This window comes from Myotis yumanensis, unplaced genomic scaffold (assembly GCF_028538775.1).
Source record: "Myotis yumanensis isolate MYYU_CA2020_CCGP unplaced genomic scaffold, mMyoYum1.0.hap1 SCAF_1, whole genome shotgun sequence".
In the NCBI taxonomy this organism is placed as follows: Eukaryota; Metazoa; Chordata; class Mammalia; order Chiroptera; family Vespertilionidae; genus Myotis; species Myotis yumanensis.
In genome coordinates, this window is record NW_027223752.1 from 97050026 (window position 1) to 97068874 (window position 18849).

At 38.6% G+C, this 18849-nt stretch overlaps 1 protein-coding gene across 1 annotated transcript in view; it reads left to right on the forward strand.

The window, feature by feature from the left end:
- Window positions 1-18849, forward strand: part of LOC139009894 (uncharacterized) — a 231950-nt gene that overhangs the window by 131370 nt on the left and 81731 nt on the right. The window contains exons 4-6 of the mRNA XM_070414044.1: window positions 1034-1243; window positions 7806-7933; window positions 12439-12633. Of these exons, the coding sequence (XP_070270145.1) occupies window positions 1034-1243; window positions 7806-7933; window positions 12439-12633 (533 nt within the window). The remainder of the gene's footprint in view (window positions 1-1033; window positions 1244-7805; window positions 7934-12438; window positions 12634-18849) is intronic.

An 18849-nucleotide genomic window follows, 5' to 3' on the forward strand; every position in this document is an offset into this window, starting at 1 on the left:
GGGACCGTCTCAGCCTCATAGGGGCTGGTAATATGGACATTTTAACTATGTTGATTCTTTCAGTCCATGAACATGAATATCTTGCCATTTCATTGTGTCTTTTTTTTAAATCTCCTTTAATAATGTTTTGTAGTTTTCAGTATATGGGTCTTTCACATTTTTGTTAAGTTTATTCCTAGGTATTTTATTCTTTTTATTGCAGTTGCACAGGAATTTTTTTTCATTTCTTTTTTTGAAATTTCATTGTTTGTATATAGAAATGCAGTGGATTGAATTTTTTCACATTGATTTTGTATCCTGCAATTATACTGTATTTATGTATTGTTTCTAATATTTGTTGGAGGAGGCTTTAGGGTATTCTATATACAGAATCATGTCATCTGCAAAAAGTGACACTTGTACTTCTTCATTCCCAATTTGGATGCCTTTTATTTCTTTCTCTTGCCTGATTGCTCTGGCTAGGACTTCCAGAATTGTGTGGAATAAGAATGGTGAGCGTGAGACATTTTTAAGGAACTCAAAGCAGGTGTAGAAGTGATATTTTTGTACGAATTTTTCATTTGGGCTTGGAATGGAGCTGGGGTGTCAGGGTGGTCTTCTTGAGGTCTCTGTGCCAGTTCTTCTCTGAGTACCTGAAGTCGGGGTTCTTGAAGAGCATCAAGGAACCCCATTTTTCAGGACCAAAGAACCTCAGGTTGGGCAAGGTTAGCTGTTTCAGTAGGCCTTGATTTTGTATGAGTTTGGGATACAGTCAGGGCCAGATTGGAGTTTTGTTATTTCCTTAGTGTTGGTGCGTAATAACTGGAGTAGCTATATTTCCTGAGAAAGGACTGAGGAAATTAATTTGCCAGACTTCATATTTTTCTTAAGTCAATTTGAGTTTCTCTTTATAAATATTCAAAGGGAACTTTATACCTCTTTTTAATTTCAATCATGCATTTTCATAATTATTTTGTTGTCAGAGAGAAAACATTCTATGACTTAAAAAAGACCAATAAAAAAAGCATTCCTACATATTTATGTTTTCCAACAGAATGAGACTGAGGAAATTTCTGAGACTGTATCAAGTGTTTTCCCAATTGAACAAGAAGATATATTAGAATGGGGAGCCTCAGACGCAGAAAGTATGTTATTTAAACCTCAGGAAACTTCAGAAATTCAGCAAGCTGATGACTCAAATAAACCTTTGGAAGATGAACAGTCTATAGGTGAATCAAAAACAGTGCATCGGCTATCTTTAAAGGTAAGACACTATTTATATCAAAAACAGAATTATGAGAGTTGAGAATGTACAGGTGTGAAGAAATGACCCAGGCAAAGGCCAAAGAATGTGGGGGGAATTCACCTTGAAAAAAGGCTCCCGATGTGCAAATTGCCTATTTGGGAAAATGGAACATCTATTTTGTTTGAAAGATTTTAGTCTCAAACCTAATCACAACGCTGAGGAGAAAATATTATATATATAGAGATTTTAATCCTCCCCTGAGGATATTTTTTTATTGATTTTTAGGGAGTGGAGAGAGAGGGAAAGATGAAGGGAAACATCAATGTGAGAGAAACACATCGATTGGTTGCCTCCTGCAGGGGCCAGGAGGAGCCTGAAATTGAGGTATGTGCCTTTGACCAGAATTAAACCTGGGACTCTTGGTCCACAGGCCAGTGCTCTATCCACTGCTCCATACTGGCTAGGGTAAGAGAGGTTTTTAAGGAGAGAAGGAATCTCAGGGCTTTTAGACTGAGTCTTCTTACCATCTTGAGGGAATCAGGAACTATAGCCCTGCGGCCAGGACTGGTAAATGTAGCATTTATAACTTTGTCTCTTTTAGATTTATCCTAATCCCTAAGTGTTTTCCTATTGTGAGAATGTTTTCCAGATTCATTTTCTTATTTATATTTTAAATAATTTTTAAATACCATATTTGCATATTACCTTACTATTTACTTAGTACTGTTCTTTAATTTGGGCCATCCTTTCCTTTGGCTTAAATAAATGAGTTTATTTTAAACTAGGTACATTACTCCTAGGATTTATAAAAAAGCTACTTTTCACTGAACCACAGCATATTATCTTGATTATCACCAGAGATCCTCTCTCTGACTGATTCCAATGGATACCACTTGGGTTAACAAACTTCCTGCTTAGTCTCTCTGTTTTTGGATCCTCCTCTTCTCACCAATGGCCATATTTCTCCTAAGATTTACCACAGTCAATTGACCATTACCAGTTCTTCAACTTTTGCCCCAAACTCCCAACTCTGAAACCTTGACTTTCTCTGTGACCTTACCCTTCCTTTGGCTTTACATATAATCAGTCTCCAAGGCCCAGATTGCTCCTAAACATTATTGGTTATGATTTTTTCCTTCTCTTTTCTAGTTGCTCCCCTCCTAGTCTGGGTCCTGGTTTTTATTAATTTCTCAAGTCCTACTTAGTTTCATCCTGTATGACACTAGCATATTGATCCTCTGGGAATATGAGTAATAAGGAAGATCCACAGGTAATAGTTGGCCAGAGAAAATCTACCACTGCTGTCAGGGAGAAGGGACTTATCCTGTGATTGCTACCGGCTCCTTTAAAAGTCATGCTGTCTTTCTAAAGATGCCCTTGGGATATGAAGTGAAGCCTGACATATCTAAACATAGCTAAACATAGCTTAAACATAGCTAAACCCACAGCCTTGCTAATCCCTCCAGTTAAATCCTGTGTTAGGCTGACACCTTCTAGGTGTGAAGACCTTAGAAAGCATCTTCAAAGACTATGACATCTTGAAAAAGTGTTAAACTGGTGGGCACAGGCAGTGTCACCTATTCTTCTACCTGAACATTGGGACTTTGGAAATAAAATGTGTTCATGAGAAGAAAATGGTTAGCTACTAAATGTGTCAAAGACAAATGGATTTTCTGGACAATGGTTTAACTACAATGGTCTATCAAGAATTTAAATTTCTCATTAGAAAAGTCCCCAAATGTTAATTCTTTTGGCTTATATTGGCTGCTATTAAGAAGTTATACAAAATTATGTATTTTTTTAATAAAAAGTGGCAGTCCTTTCTTTAAGTAACTAGATTTATTGAGTGTTGACTATGTGGGAACCACATTGCTAAGTGTTCTACATGATTTATCTTACTTTTTCTAGTAATAACCCTATTATTACTCTCATCTTATAGTTGAAAAAATTGAGTCATAAAGAAGGTAAATAACTTGCCCAAGTACAAACATCTGGTTAAATTGTAGGGGCAGGACTTGAACTGAGGTGGTCTAATTCTGGAACTTTCACTTTTTACTACTTATCAATACTGCTCTTTCATAACAACAATTAATAGGTATCTGGTTAAGTACAAGAACACATACTCTCAGAAGCAAAAATGACTAGGGATGGATGTCCCTCATGAAAGTAGGAAGAATAATTTGATAAGAGAGACTTGGAGAATGAATTGAGAGAGCTCTAAACTGAGAACAGAAGTGTTTCAAGGGGAGGAGAAGAGAAAGTCTGATAAAGCATGTGTTGTTTTGTTTGTTTGTTTTGTTGTTGTTGTTGTGGGATATTGTGGGGCACAACAGAAATGCCATAGGAAAAAGCATTGGAAGTGTTCCTATGACTCATCCCACCAAGTCTTCACCAATAATATGTATTTATTTATGTTAACATCTCAAGATCAGTTACCCTGTTTGGACATTTGAGGCCATAACGTTAGTCTCTAGCATTTCTGTCACAGGAATGAAGAACAATATATTTCAGGCCATATCAGTGGTAGAAGAAGACCACTTTTTTAAAAGATATTTTTTGACATAGCTCATAGCTAATAGAACTAGCACAGATGTGTTAAAGTAGCAGTGCAGAACTTTTATTGCTCACATATATACCATAAGTTCTCTTTCAATTAAAAAGTAGAAAATTTGGTCAATCTGTAATCTATTGGCCATTTCTACTCTTATAAGCTCATTAGTATAATAGAGATTATTAAGATTCTGGTCTAAGTTATGACTATCAAAAGGAGAAATTAGATAATGGAGATTTTGTGAAGAAATGACTGACACAAGAGCCCATCAGAGGATTGTTGAGCATTTTAGGAGGAAAAAAGTCAAAAGTCTATAAAAAAAAAGATTTAAGTATTATATAGATATAATTATATATATATAACTATAGATATAATTATATATACACATAATATATAATTATAACATATATAATTATATATATATTATATATATTATATATTAATATATATAAATGATTATATATAATTAATATATATATATATATATATATATATATAGAGAGAGAGAGAGAGAGAGAGAGAGAGAGATTCTAAATAGAAGGGAATTTCAGTGATGTGGGATGTGGCCCTGGCTGGATAGCTCTGTTGATTAGAGCATTGTGCCAATACTCCAAGTTTGCGGGTTCAATCCCCGGTCAGGGCACGTACAAGAAACAACCAATGAATGCATATATAGGAGGAACAGTGGGCCAATGTTTTCCTCTTTTTCCCCCTATCTCTTTTTTAAAAAATCAATACAAAATGTTTTATTTTTTAAAAAAGAGATGTGGGATGCCCCAAGACCTCCCAAATTCTCATAAAACAATTATGAATGATCTATTGCATTCAGTTTTAAAAATGCACACAAGATGAAAGAAGAAATACATATCCATAGATAGACATAAAAGTGGCATGTTGCTATAACAATTATATCAAGAAGGCTAAGATCCAGAATGGGTTGAGGCCTGTGAATAATGCTAAAAATAAAAAAGTATCTTTTTTTCATGTTAGTTTTGGAGCAAAGAGAGAAATATTTCGATGAATAATGTGATGACAACATATGACAGAGCTGCCTTAATTTATTTTTGGAAAAAGGGTGAGGTTTTAAATAAATAGAAAATATGACAGAGAAAAGGAAGCTGATAAACTTGCACTTTACTTCTCTTAAATCTGACGAGGAGAATGATCTTTAGTTTAAAAAGAAGAGAAAAAGAATTGATAAAAGAAACTTGAAGCCCAAGATTGGTAAAAGATTTTAAGAGTTAGCTTAGATGTTGAGCCTGTTGGTTTAGGCAGATAGGTTTAAGCCTGCTGGGCCTCTGTCAGCAGCAGCTTTGAGGAGCTGCTACAGTGGGAGAGGGAGGTGCTAGATGCCTGGAGACTGACAATGGCAAATCTGAGTTTTATTTTTCTAAGGGTAATGGTTATGGCTTCTGTGATGTATGATTTATCTTAGACAAAATTCTGGAATGATTTAATGAATCATTACAAGATTGGGAAAAAGCCCAGCCTGGTGGCTGAGTTGGTTGAGCATTGTCCCATACACCAAAAGATTGTGGGTTTGATTCCCAGTCAGGGCACATACCTAGGTTGTAGGTTGATTCCCGGTTGGGGTATGTACTGGTGGCAACCAACTGGTATTTCTCTCTCACATCGGTGTTCCTCTCTCTCCCTTCTTTTCTCTCTAAAAGAAAAACCAAACCAAACCAAACAAAGCAAAAAACACTGAATGGGAACAGGCAGGTAAACACAGTCAGAGCCTATAGGCTTACAAGAGATTGGAAATGTAATTATCAAGCCAATGACAAATACAGTTGCACATCTGAGGAAAAAAACACACAAAAGGATTGTGTTTTACCCCTTTTAAGAGGAAGCAACAACCACTTGGGACCAGCAGAGTTTCCCTGCGGGACACACCATGGAAAATCAACCTTATTTCTTTTCCTAGAATACTAGACTGAACATCAGTAAAGTGTTAGATTTGAAGTTCAAGACAAGAGTATTATGGTAAAGAGCCTGGTATACAAGAAAACTCAATACACATTAGTTGTTGTTATAATCCTTTGGACTTCAGCCATCCAATTATGAAAGTCTCCCAATGACAGATTGTAAACAAGACTGCAATCAGGAGAACTGCTAGATGGATTTGTAATTAGTTATGCAAAGGATGCAGAATTCGATATGAAAGTCCCTGTGGACTGCTATATGGCTGTGTCCAAGCCATTGTATATCCTAATAATTTTGATGAGAAAATGTAAGATTTACTGATTGGATTTGTAGGTAACATTCAAAATGTGACTGGTAGGATTTGGTTAGTCAGATCTCAGGTGAAATTTTTTAAAAATATATATTTTATTGATTTTTTACAAAGAGGAAGGGAGAGGGATAGAGAGCCAGAAACATCGATAAGAGAGAAACATCAATCAGCTGCCTCCTGCACGCCCCCCACTGGGGATGTGCCCACAACCAAGGTACATGCCCTTGACTGGAATCGAACCCGGGACCCTTGAGTCTGCAGGCTGACGCTCTATCCACTGAGCCAAACCGGTCCTGGCTGAAATTTAATCGGGATAAATGTACATAATGGTTCTGTCCTTGGGGCCACAAACTAAATGCATAGGCATGGGATGATGTGATTTAGAGTAAATGTGAAAAAGACTTCAGGATTTTAGACTATAATTTAGTGATAGGAAAGCAAATGCAATCATAGTTTGCATTGATTGACAAATACCATAAAAGAGGATCATCTTTTTTGTTGTTGAACTGATCACATCACACCTTACATACTGTGTTCAGATATCGGTATTCAATCCCAGGAGAAATACTGACAAATTGGAGACTGGAAGAAAACATTCAAAATGTTAAAGCACAGTACTTCCAAACCATGTCATGTAAGGTAGAGCTGAAGGGCCTCGGGGGTGTTTACTGGGGTAGCGTGGGAGGGGAGGTGCAGGTCTAGGGGAGTCAACTGTATTCAAATATTTGACTGTCAAATGGAAGAGAGCCAGATTGTGAGGTTTGAATTGAGACTAGTGGATGAAAGTTGTTAGGCTCTATAATAAATAAACAAAAATTTTAACAACCAGAGGAGTTTCAAAGACTTCCAAATCCTCTGCTCCTGATCAGGTTCAAGCCAGAATGAATAACCATTTGGTGGAGAAACTAGAGGAAATTTAAACATTAACTGGGTGGCGAGATGGAATGATCTGTACTCTGAGCTTTCCTTATTTGTCATCACTTTCTTACTCAAGAAATTGCAATATCTCCCTCCTTACTATTGCACTGAACCCAAACCGGCTACCTAATTTATAACCCCTCTTTTCTGGCCTCCTTCTATCTATTCAATCATATCTCTGCTTTCTCCAAGGAAAGCCAGCCTGCTTTCTTTCTCAAATCTAGTCTCAAAAAAAGTCAGAGTAACCCATGGAGAAAAATATTTTTAGATCAACTATTACCATGAATTCTGCAAGTTTTCTAGGAAATCTAGGAAAACAGTGCTCCTAATACCTATTATGATTAAAAGGCAATTATTTCAGAGACAGACATGCATTTGATTTTTTTCCAGGCAGTAGAAGAGAGTACAACTGTAAGGAAGTAAAAATTAATAAACATTGCTTAAAATAGGTATAAGAAAGCATTAAAGTTCATTTTGGCTTGTACTTGCAACCACCAGTCATGCCAAACTTTAAGAGGCTAAGGGTAAGAAAAAAAAAAAGAGAGAGAGACTAAGGGTAAGTCCCATTAAAAAATAACAATCAAGAAGAGTAGATTTATGGAGGGGAAAAAATCTTGTATTACTTCTTTACTAGTTTTAAGGCAAAAAAATATTATAAATAAATATGGTACTAATATTTTTATTGCTAGGAGGTTAGTAAAATTTTAGAAAGAGATTTAGAGGAATATATCAACTCACTTTTAGAATTTATATTTTTAAATAAAATATACATACAAATTAGGAGTTTAAATATGAGATGGACCATTAAATATGAGCGAAAGATCTAATTTCATGTGGCGACTTTTTTTAACAGCACACTTTTATATTTTTCAAAGGTGATAGCATCAGAATTATTGCAAATCAGAGGAAAAGAAGCTAAACGAACACAAAAAACTCAACCAAGAATTCCACGACCAAGAAAGTGTGGAAAATCCCAGCAGGATCAAAAACTATTAAAAACAAAGTAACTTCAGTTTATAAATTTTACTTTCTGAAGAGAGTTACTTAGTAGCATTGATACCTGGAAATGGATTTTTAAAGGAAATTGAATGTTTTAGAAGTTTATATATGAGATTTAAGTTAAACCTTCTCACAGAACAGTTGGTGGCAGTTAGGACATGTATGCTGTACTCCACACCTCTCTTTCTATTTTTGATCAAGGCACTTGGTTTAATGACATAACAATGCTAGAATAAAAATAGATGTTTGTGAGACTAAAGAAAATTAAATGTTAACATATTAGATTTTATTTCTTTCAATCATTGTAATGTCTAATTTAGATGAATTGCTTATTATGTTGGTTAATTTTATTTTTATAAAATAAAAGACAACCAACTCTGAGTTACCATTGGCCAATAGAACTGGTTATTTAGATGACTTTTTAATTCATCCCCCCTCCCTGCCCTCCTGCCACTACACTTTAAATGGAACTTCTTTTTATACCAGGATGTAGCTACAATTTTCAATTATAGTGTACAATTTAGATTTATGGTTTTATCTTTTGCCATTCACCTTGTTGAAAAGATTTTCTCCTTATTTCACCACTGGATTTTTATGGGTTGGTTTATTCTAGACTCTTCTTCATTTAACTATTTATGGGGGCTTAAAGAAGCTTTAATTATTAGCTTTTGTTGTTGCTTAGGGTACTGAAAGGTGTGCTGGTCATGGAAGACAACCGTTTTATGGCCAGCCTAAACTCTGTAAATGGATATTACTCACTATTTAGTAGCTGGAAATGGACTCATGGGAAAAGAATTCCAAAGTTTATGAAAGAGTCAAATTGGCATTTAAGTGACCCTGTACATGCCATTGCTTATCTGCATTGCTTTAAGCTCATTTAGTTAGCAAGATTATGTATTAAAACAAATAGTGACAGAGGACAACAGGTATTTTACCTTCAATAAATAGTTACTGTCAGATTATCAATGAAGCAGAAACTTCTTGATTTCCCCCCCTAAAAAACCTTGCATTTAGTGCATTAGGCAAAGTAGCATGGCCACACACAGAGTCAGAGCCTTTTCTTTTTTTATGTCTTAGTGTTTCAAAGAATGACAAATCGTCCTGTTTAAGGAGAGTATGCTATAAAAACACACAGCCTTTCTTGAGCATGCCAAAAATATTTGTAGATCTTTTTGATATGTATAGTGCTGAGTTAATTCATTAAAATGGAAATTAGAAATCTCCATTAGAAAAATAAGAATGAGATGCAGAGGAATAAAAATCTGATATTAAAAATTATATAATAAAAGAATTTTGGAAAATATATTTCTGAAAATCTTTTATTCCTTGCTTCTATTTTCTTAAACATTTTTTTTTACCTGACTCACCTGTGAGTAGACCCCAAATTAAATTGTCTTCTTGGGAATTGAGCCCTCTTTTGAAAATATAGCATTATTTAGCTCGATAACCAAGGGATATTCACTTACAGACCTATGTAATTAGAGTATGATGGGAACATAGGAATTCAGATTGGTTGTGTTGCTTTTTTAAGAAAAAAAAATAAAGTAATGTAATCTCTAGTACATTCCACTAGCCGGGACCTGTCCCAGACAGAATGATAATGTAGATGAGCTTGACATCAGAGCTCACCTTTTGTCCCTTATTTTTTTTTCTTCAGTTCTTAGGATCCCTATTTCCTGGACACCCATTTTCACTCTTCCAGTTAGGTCTCTTTGTCTGAGGCATTACCAAATATTTTAGATTTACCTCTTTTTATCCTCCTCCACTCGAACATGTACACATTTCATGTTCTGTGCTTTTTGGTGCCTGTGCTGTTTTAGAAGTGACACAAAACTATTCTATATTAGTGATTCAGTAATGCCTAGCAATGGGTTAGGTGCTGTGCAGTGAAAGTGACTAGAGCAGTGATGGCGAACCTTTTGAGCTCAGTGTGTCAGCATTTTGAAAAATCCTAACTTAACTCTGGTGCCGTGTCACATATAGAAATTTTTTGATATTTGCAACCATAGTAAAACAAAGGTTTATATTTTTGATATTTATTTTATATATTTAAATGCCATTTAACAAAGAAAAATCAACCAAAAAAATGAGTTCGCCATCACTGGACTAGAGCAATGCAAATAAAACAAGCACTGTCATCAATTGTCACAAAGGCAAAAGTTAGGGATTTTTTAAAAATATATTTTTATTGAAGGGAAAGGAGAGGGAGAGATAGAAACATCAATAATGAGAATCATTGATTGGCTGCCTCCTGCACACACCGGGGATCGAGCCCATAATCCAGGTATGTGCCTTTGACCAGAATTGAACCCAGGACCTTTTAGTCCTCAGGCTGACGCTCTATCCACTGAGCCAAACCAGCGAGGGCAAAAGTTAGGGATTTTTATTTTCATTTTTCAAAAGATATTTAGTGAGATCAATGATACAGCTTGCAAATGTTACAGCTGAGATTCTGATACAGGCCTGCCAATTCCAAACACTATATCCTCTATATTACAATATGCTGCTACCTAGACATGTACAGCAATTGGTGGGCAGACCTGCATTAACCTATTAGATAAATATGGGTAGCAAAAGAACAGGACGGTGTATGAAAAGAGATATATGTGAAAAAGGAAAATAATTAAAGTTTGCAGAGACGTTTGTCTTGGAGGTATTGTTTGAAGGATGCTTAGATATGGACAAAAGGACAGGCAGCATTCTATTTATAACTGAAGGAATGGACAGGCCTTGCTGGTCCTGTGAATTGTCCTGGAAACTAATAATAATAGCAAACGTCTGCCATGTGAGAGACACTATTTTAAATGCATTCCTTCCTTTATTTCTTAAAGTAATTTACCCAGGATGTGCTAATGTTGTTACTCCCAATTTACTGATAAAAAAAGAAATTAATTGTCTTGCTTATGACCATGTGATCATTTAAAATGGGATTTGAACAGGGGCAGTTTGACTTCACTTACTCTGCACTTTTAACCACTAGGTTAGAAATGGGGCCAGATCCTAGGAGCCTTGAAACTCAGAGAAAGGAAGTTAGGTGAATGCAGCAAGTAACGAAGAACCTTCATGCTAGGTGAAAGAGTATTTAAAGGTCAATGTGATAGGATTTTGCAGGCGATACTGGAGAGGAGAAAAGACAGAGGGTGCAGTGATTGATCCGACTGGCATTAGCCTGTGGCTAGTGCAGACTGAGGTGATGAGGACCTTGACTGTGTTGGAAGTGAGGAGGGAAAGGAGCTAGGCTGAGCAACCTGTGCAGGGGGAGGCTCAGTTTTTCATTGGCTAGCAGGCGAAGGAAAGGCAGTGTTTTGTATATCGAAGGTGAGGAATCTGAGTGAGACAGTGATACTGAAATGAGATTTGGGAGCTCTTAGTACAGAGGAACGAGCTGAGACACTGAAGCTGATATCTTTCAATGTAGAAAGAAAAATTCAACCTTGGAAGCCATACCCAGTTTAGAAGACGGAGAAGGAAAAGCCAGTGACTAAGTCAAATTGTGATGAATCTGATAGGCAGACATAGAGCTGAGACAGAGCAGGCTTTAACAAGCTCATGGAGGAAGAGCAATTGCAAGAAAGGTCATCAATATATCAGCTGTAGCTTCATAGAGAACACGATCAAAATATCTAAAGTTTATTTGATTTGAGGACAAGGTTGCCATTTGGTTGATGTAAGAGTATGACTTCAGTAGGGAGGCGGGGATGGAGTAGTACTGGATAAGGGCCACTTCCACCTCAGGGGTCATGAAGAGGCAGTAACAGGAAAATATTATGGCTTATAGCCAGCAGCATTGTGTTTAGATCCTAGTAGCCGCTCACTAATTTTGTGACTTATCCCAAATAAGCCTGCTGTGATGTAAGGATAATAATACCACCCACACAGGCTCATTGTTGAGAGACTGTAAATCTCTTAGCATGGAGTCTGGCACGCAGTAGGTGGTCAAAAAGCATTTGTCCATTGGATGGCAAGTGATGGTGGGGATTAAGAAAGCATTCTTCATGCCCTCTTCCCTATTTTGGAAAGGCAAGTTTTAGCCTAGTGGGAAGGGAGGTATCACATTAACTTAGACCAGGGGTTCCACTGATGCTAGTTAATGGGTAATGTTCTATATTTTCTACCTCTTCATGGACATTAGCAGTTGAGCAGAGCTGTAAAGGAGTAATGCATGATGGCTGGATATGGTGTCACAAACTGAGTTAGAGAATTCAGGAGAGAAGAGGTTTGGGGTGGGATGAAAATAAGTTTGCTTTTAAATCTGTTGATTCTAGGGTAACTATAAGACATACAGGTTGATATTTTAGCAGGCAGTTGGATATATGGCTTTGGAGATCTGGTCAATGGCCTGAGATTGTGATGTTAAATTTGTTAGAATTCACTGTTATCATTTTAAATCTCATCTCCTACATTTAGGCATCCTTTTCAGACCCTGCACTAATCTGTCAGTGTAAATGTATTTTATACCAAAAGAACACACAATGAAAAAAGAAGCCCACTTTCTTTTCTTTGTTGCAGAATTCCACAAGACCACTCCACTCCTACCCTTCATGACCTGTGCACCACTGTCCCAGCTCAGGTGCTGCCCATTGACTTGCATCTGGCTTCTCGAGTGTATCATACAGCCAGCAAGGAAGGCCACAGCACTATACTTGGAGTATTTGGGAATTCCTTCTTCGATGACCACTTTACAGCTAAAGAGCAAACAGATCGGTAAGAGTTCCACTGGTAATTCTGTTTTAAATGATTCAAATTGGCACAGAAATTCTGCCTTTTGAGGTTTAGATTTGAAGACTTGATTTTGTTCTTGGATACTAGAGAGGACAGTTTTTGTCTTTCCCTTCCCTTTCTATTGAATTTATCGCAATGACACTGGTTAACAAAAGTATACAGGTTTCAGGTGCACAATTCCACGACATCTCATCTGTATGCTGTATTGTGTGTTCATCTCCTCAAGTCAAGACTCCTTGCATCGCCATTTACCCCTCTATGCCACCCTCTCCCTCCCCTCCCCACAGCCACTGTTGCCCTTATCCATGAATTCTTTTTCTTTTTTTCTCAATTCCTCCACCTGCCCTCCTCCCCCAGCAACTGCCTCTGAGAGCTGTCAGCCTGCTCTCTATGAGTCTGTCTCTGTTTTGCTGAGTAATTCATTTTGTTCATTGGATTCCATATGAGAGTGAAATCATATGGTACTTGTCTTTCTCTGACTGGCTTATTTAACTTAGCATAATGCTCTCCAGGTCCCTCCATGCTGTCTCAAAGGGTAAGAGATCCTCCTTTTTTATGGCTGAGTAGTATTCCATTGTGTAAATGAACCAAAGCTATTTTACCCACTCATCTTCTCATGGACACTTGGGCTGCTACCAAATCTTGGCTACTATAAATAACACTGTAATAAAATAGGGGTGCATATATTCTTTCAAATTAGTGTTTTGGGTTTCTTCGGATAAATTCCCAGAAGTGGAATCACTGGGTAATAACACAGTTCCATTTTTAATTTTTTTGAAGAAACTCCACACTCTTTTCCACAGTGGCTGTACCACTCTGCATTCCCAACAGTGCACAAGGGTTTCCTTTTTTTCTGCATCTAGGCCATCACTTAATTGTTTATTGGTTAATGATGATAGCCATTCTGACAGATGTGAAGTGATATCTGATTGTGGTTTTAATTTGCATTTCTCTGATGATTAGTGACATTGAGCATCTTTTCATGTGTCTATTGGCCATCTGTATGTCCTCTTTGAAGAAGTGTCTATTCTTCCTTTGCCCGTTTTAGAATTAGATTGTTTTTTGGGTGTTGAGTTTTACAAGTTCTTTATAAATCTTGGATATTAACCCCCTACCAGATGCATTATTGGTGAATATGTTCTCTCATTCAGTGGATTGTCTTTTCATTTTATGGATGGTTTCCTTTGCTGTGCAAAAGCTTTTTAACTTGATGTAGTCCTGTTTTTGTTTTGTTTTGTTTCCCTTGCCTGAGGAGAGACATCAGAAAAAATATTGCTATGAGAAATGTGCAAGATTTCCTGCCTGTGTTTTCTTCTAGGAATTTTATGGTTTGAGTCTAGCATATAAATCTTTAATCCATTTGAGTTTATTCTTGTGTTTGGTGTAAGAAGGTAGTCTAGTGTCATTTTTTTGCACATATCTGTGTAATTGTCCAAACACCATCTATTAAGTAGACTATCTTTATCCCATTGTATGTTTTTTGCCTGCTTCATCAAATATTGACTATAAAGGCAGGGGTTTATTTATGGGCTCTCTTGTCTGTTCCATTGATCTATATGTCTGTTTTTATGACAGGACCATGCTGTTTTGATTTCTACTGCCTTGTAGTACAGTTTGATATCAGGTAGCATGATTCCTTTAACTTCATTCTTCTTAAGATTGCTGTTGCTACTCAGGGTCCGTATCAAATTTTGGAATATTTGTTCTAGTTCTGTCTTTTTCAATTTTTTTCCTGTACCTACACAGACTAGGTATCTTCAGTTCCTGCCACTAGCATGAACTGTCCCCTATCATAAGGTAACTTGAGTGGTTTTTGGTTCCCAAAGAATGTCATATACATTTTCTCATTTGTTCTTCACAACACCTTTGGAGTGTGTATGTTAAAATTGAGGCTCATAAAAAATCAAGTAACTTTGTCAGGTTTGTACGACTAAGAAAATCACGGATATGAGACTTGGTCTTAGATTTCACTGTCATTGGGCATACTTGGGTCCAGGGATCATGTACAAAAGTCATTGCCTCTGGAGTTTCTTCCATTTCTCCTTGTGTCATATTTTCTTTTGATTCTGAGTATTCTTTTGTGAAGAGTACAAAAGATAGGAGAAAAGAGAAGCAGCCAACATTTACTTAGCAGTAATTATACTTTTACTACTGTGTTTTGTGTTTTATATCTCTCCTACTTAAATTCCTCACTCCCGTAAGGAGCCTTTCTAGACTTTCTTTCCCCTAATTGGCCTATTACATTTTAATACCCAAAATATACTGTACATCTGTGTATGGTCCGGTATAGCTGTGTTATATACATAAAAAGAGTAAGCTTATATCAGCCCCCTCACAAGGCACCAATTTTTACCCCTTAGAAGCAATATCACCTGCCCATTTCGAATGCATGCTCTGAAGTCCCTTCAAAAGATATGCTAGGAATCCTGAAAAACTGTTTTCAGAATATTAAAAAAATATTAACAAGTTTAAATAGAAATGTTTTTAGTATTATATTTTAGCTATTTTAGGTCTATAGAATAATATTTTAAAAGATCATTTTTAATTACAAACTGGCATACCTCAATGTGGGATTGGGGGGATAAGAAGAGATAAACCAAATAACTTATATACTTACTAGTGGCCCAGTGCATGAAATTCATGCACATTAAAAGGGATTTAATTACAAGAAATATTGCTATTTTCCCTTTCTCTATAATAGATGAAAGAAAATTAGTAAAATGTATATGAAAATCTTCCTCCTGTCAGAGTCTGGGGCACACTGAGGGACCCAGAGTCAAGTCCCTGCCCACTTGTGGTGCCTCAAAATTGCATGAGACCCAAACCCAGCCGGCCCCACATCCACTGGGTGAGATCCAGACCCAGCTGGCCCCATCCTTGTCAAGCCCTGCCGGGCAGGGGGTGCAGCCTCAGGTCCCCTGGCCCAGGGCCAGGTGAGGGGCACAGCCTCAGGTCCCCCAGCACACACTGGGCAGGGGGCGCAACCTCAGGTCCACCAGTGCACCCTCAGGTCCCCCGGCCTTGCACCGGAGTGGGGGGCACGGCCTGAGGTCCCTCAGCCCGGTGACAGGGTGGGCAGCGTGGCCTGAGATCCCCCGTCAAGCCCCACCAGGTTGAGGGCGCAACCTGAGCTCCCCCAGCCTTGCACCAGGGTGGGGGGTCACAGCCTGAGGTCCCCCAGCCCAGGCCAAGGCAGGGGGTACACCTTGAGGTCCCCCGTCAAACCCTGTTGGGAAGAGGGTGCAGTCTGAGTTCCCCCTTCAAGCCCCACCAGGAGGGGCGCACAGCCTCAGGTCCCATGGCCTGGTGCCGTGAAGGGGGCACAGCCTCAGGTTTCCTGTCAAGCCCTGCTGGGTGGGGGGTGCAGCCTCAGGGCCCCCATCAAGCCCCACCTGGTGGAAGGGCGCAGCCTCAGGTCCCCCAGTGCCAGGATGGGGGGCATGGCCTGGGGTCCCCCAGTCTGGGTTGGGGGGAGCAGCCTGACATCCCCTGGCCCAGCACCAGGGTAGGGGACCCACCTTGAGGTCCCCTGTCAAGTCCCACTGGGCGGGGGGTGTGGCCTGAGGTCCCCTGTCAAGCCCTGTTGGGCGGGGGCCACAGTCTGAGGTCCCCTGTTAAGCCTCTACTGTGGGTGCAGCCATCTTGTGTTATGGAAACCCTGTCTCCTCTGTGGGTGCCACCATCTTTGTGATGGCATGATGGTCAATTTGCATATTCCTTCTAATAAAGATAGGATATGCATAGTCCATGGACACAGGCAATAGGGTAGTGAAGACCTGGGGCAGGGATAGGGGCTGGGAGGAAGAGGGAATGGGGGTGTGGAGGGAATGGCAGATAGCTGTAATACTATCAACAATAAAAATATATTATAAGATAATAATTACACTATCACAAAATTATTAGTAACTTATCTAGTCTTTTCATGGAATATACTGAGCCCATTTCCTCAAACTTGATTTTAGTAAAAATTGTAACACTTTGCTTCTTTTTTTCATGGTCCAAAATTATCTAGTTTCCCTGTTTAATAATCAGATTCAATTTGAATCCCATGTTTGTTTGCTATTTAGGCAAAAAGATATATTTTTAGGATTTGTTATTTATAAATTTATACATCTAAATATTTTAGTTTTAATTAATTAAGTCAATATTTGCTATATTAAAAGAATCATATGCGAAGAATTTTGGAAATTTCAAAACTGCTGCTATATCTCCTGGAATTGGCCTTGTGTAGAGGTGTCCTATAGAGCCCAGTGGCTCAGCCTCCCTAGTCACCTGAGCTTGGCATTCTAGGGATGCCCTAGTATGGTCTGTGTGCATAGTCTTGTTGCAGTTGAACCTTGATTGCTGTTGGCGTCACAAGAGTTATTAACCTCCAGGCCAATTGAGTGTGAGGACCAGTTGCAAATACAGTGGGAGAGCTGCTGTGCAGGAGACACCTCTATGGAGCAAGATTTGCTTCAGTGGGGCTTTGGTGCTCCCTGAATCCAACCTTTGAGTGTGTTGCTCGTGGATGTGTAGAACTGTATGTAATCTGGCATGGTCTGAAGCTGTCCTCTGGGTGCCCTGGCTCTGGGGCCTCCGAGGAGGTGCAAAGTCAGCCATTGTCTATGCCCTCCTTGGGGCCACCTAGCAAGTGCTAAAGAGCGATCTGCATATGGCTGCTACCTGTGTTGGGCTAAGAGGTGCCCAGAAAAGGCCAAGCTGTGAACCTTGGCAAGCTGCTGCTAGTGCTGGGCCTAGGGCCACTTGTCGAGAGGTAGGATACACACTGAGTCCAGCTGCTGCATGTTTGAGAGATTTTAGGAAAGTCTGAAGCCTGAGCCAGAACAGGCCATTCATATGGAAACAACATTGCAAACAGCTTGGAAGGGGTTGCAAATTTGGTGGGACAGGATCTCAGGGAATCACTAGGGCATGGTGAACAATGTGGGTCCGGTTGATGGAGATTCATATAGTGCCTGCCAGTCAGCTCTGTCAGGAGAAGGTCCCAGCACTTTTGTCTGGGAGAAGGCTGCCCTCAAGTTCTTTCCTTGATGCCGGACAATGTAGTTCCTCCTTGAATGTCCCTGGATCCTTTCAAACTGCTGCCCCACTGCTGAAGCTCAGAGGGAGTGAGTCTGAGTAAGCCCATGTACCAGCCCTTTAGGAGGACCTGCCTGGGACTCCAACAGCCTCCCTGTCACTCAGCCATAATCCCCACTGGTTTTTACAGCCCAAAGTTACAGGGACTTCTCTTCCCGGCACTGGAACCCTGGGCTGGGGGCCCAGGGTATGACTGCGGGAAGCTTCCTCAGCAAGATATTCCTCCCAATTAAAAACACACCACACATGGGTGTCAGACCAGCCCAATCTGTGCCTCCACCCCTCCTACCCGTATCAATGTGCTTTCTTGTTTACTTCTCTAGTTGTAGAACTTCCATTCAGCCAGCTTTCAGGTGGTTCTGAATGATGGTGGTTCTGTATTTTAGTTGTAATTTTGATGTGGTTGTGGGAAGATGCGAGTACCAGGTTTACCTATGTTGCCATCTTGGTTCCTCCGGAATGTCTCTTAAAAGCCTAAAACTGAGTGTAGAAAATAAACATAATCTAGTAGTCATGATACTACTCTTTTGAGTCATTTCCATTAGCAATCTATAAGCAAAAGATCATATTACAGCTTCTATTAGTCATGCAAAGTGTTAAAAATACGAATTTCTTTCTAACTCTAAATTTTTTTCAAGTATATCTCACTCTCTTTTTTCAAGAAAGTCAATAAATATTGTATTTGATGATGATAATTTAATTCTGGCAATTTGTTCCTAGGTACCAAATAAGTTCATTTAAGTACCAAATATTTAATTCTCTGCCCTCCATCTCTTGAGGATTACCTTGCTAAACATAGCTTAACCTTTTCAAAATACATCTGTCTGATAAGCCTGAAAATTCAGAGAAATGTATACTTTTTTTCTGTACTAATAAGTGTTCTCAAGTAAGATAATTGTAAACAGGAAACGAATGCCTTTTCACTTGTGTTAATTTCAATTAACTTTTTGGGTTTTCTGTGCAATAAACTGTTAACTACAAAGCATAATAATACCTGTGTTGTATAGTTTTAATACTTTTCCTAATTCTGTATATAGTTATTGTTATTTGTGACAAACACCAAGGAATATTTTAATAGTATAGCATGGGTACATAGTTAAGTTTATTTAAAGTAGC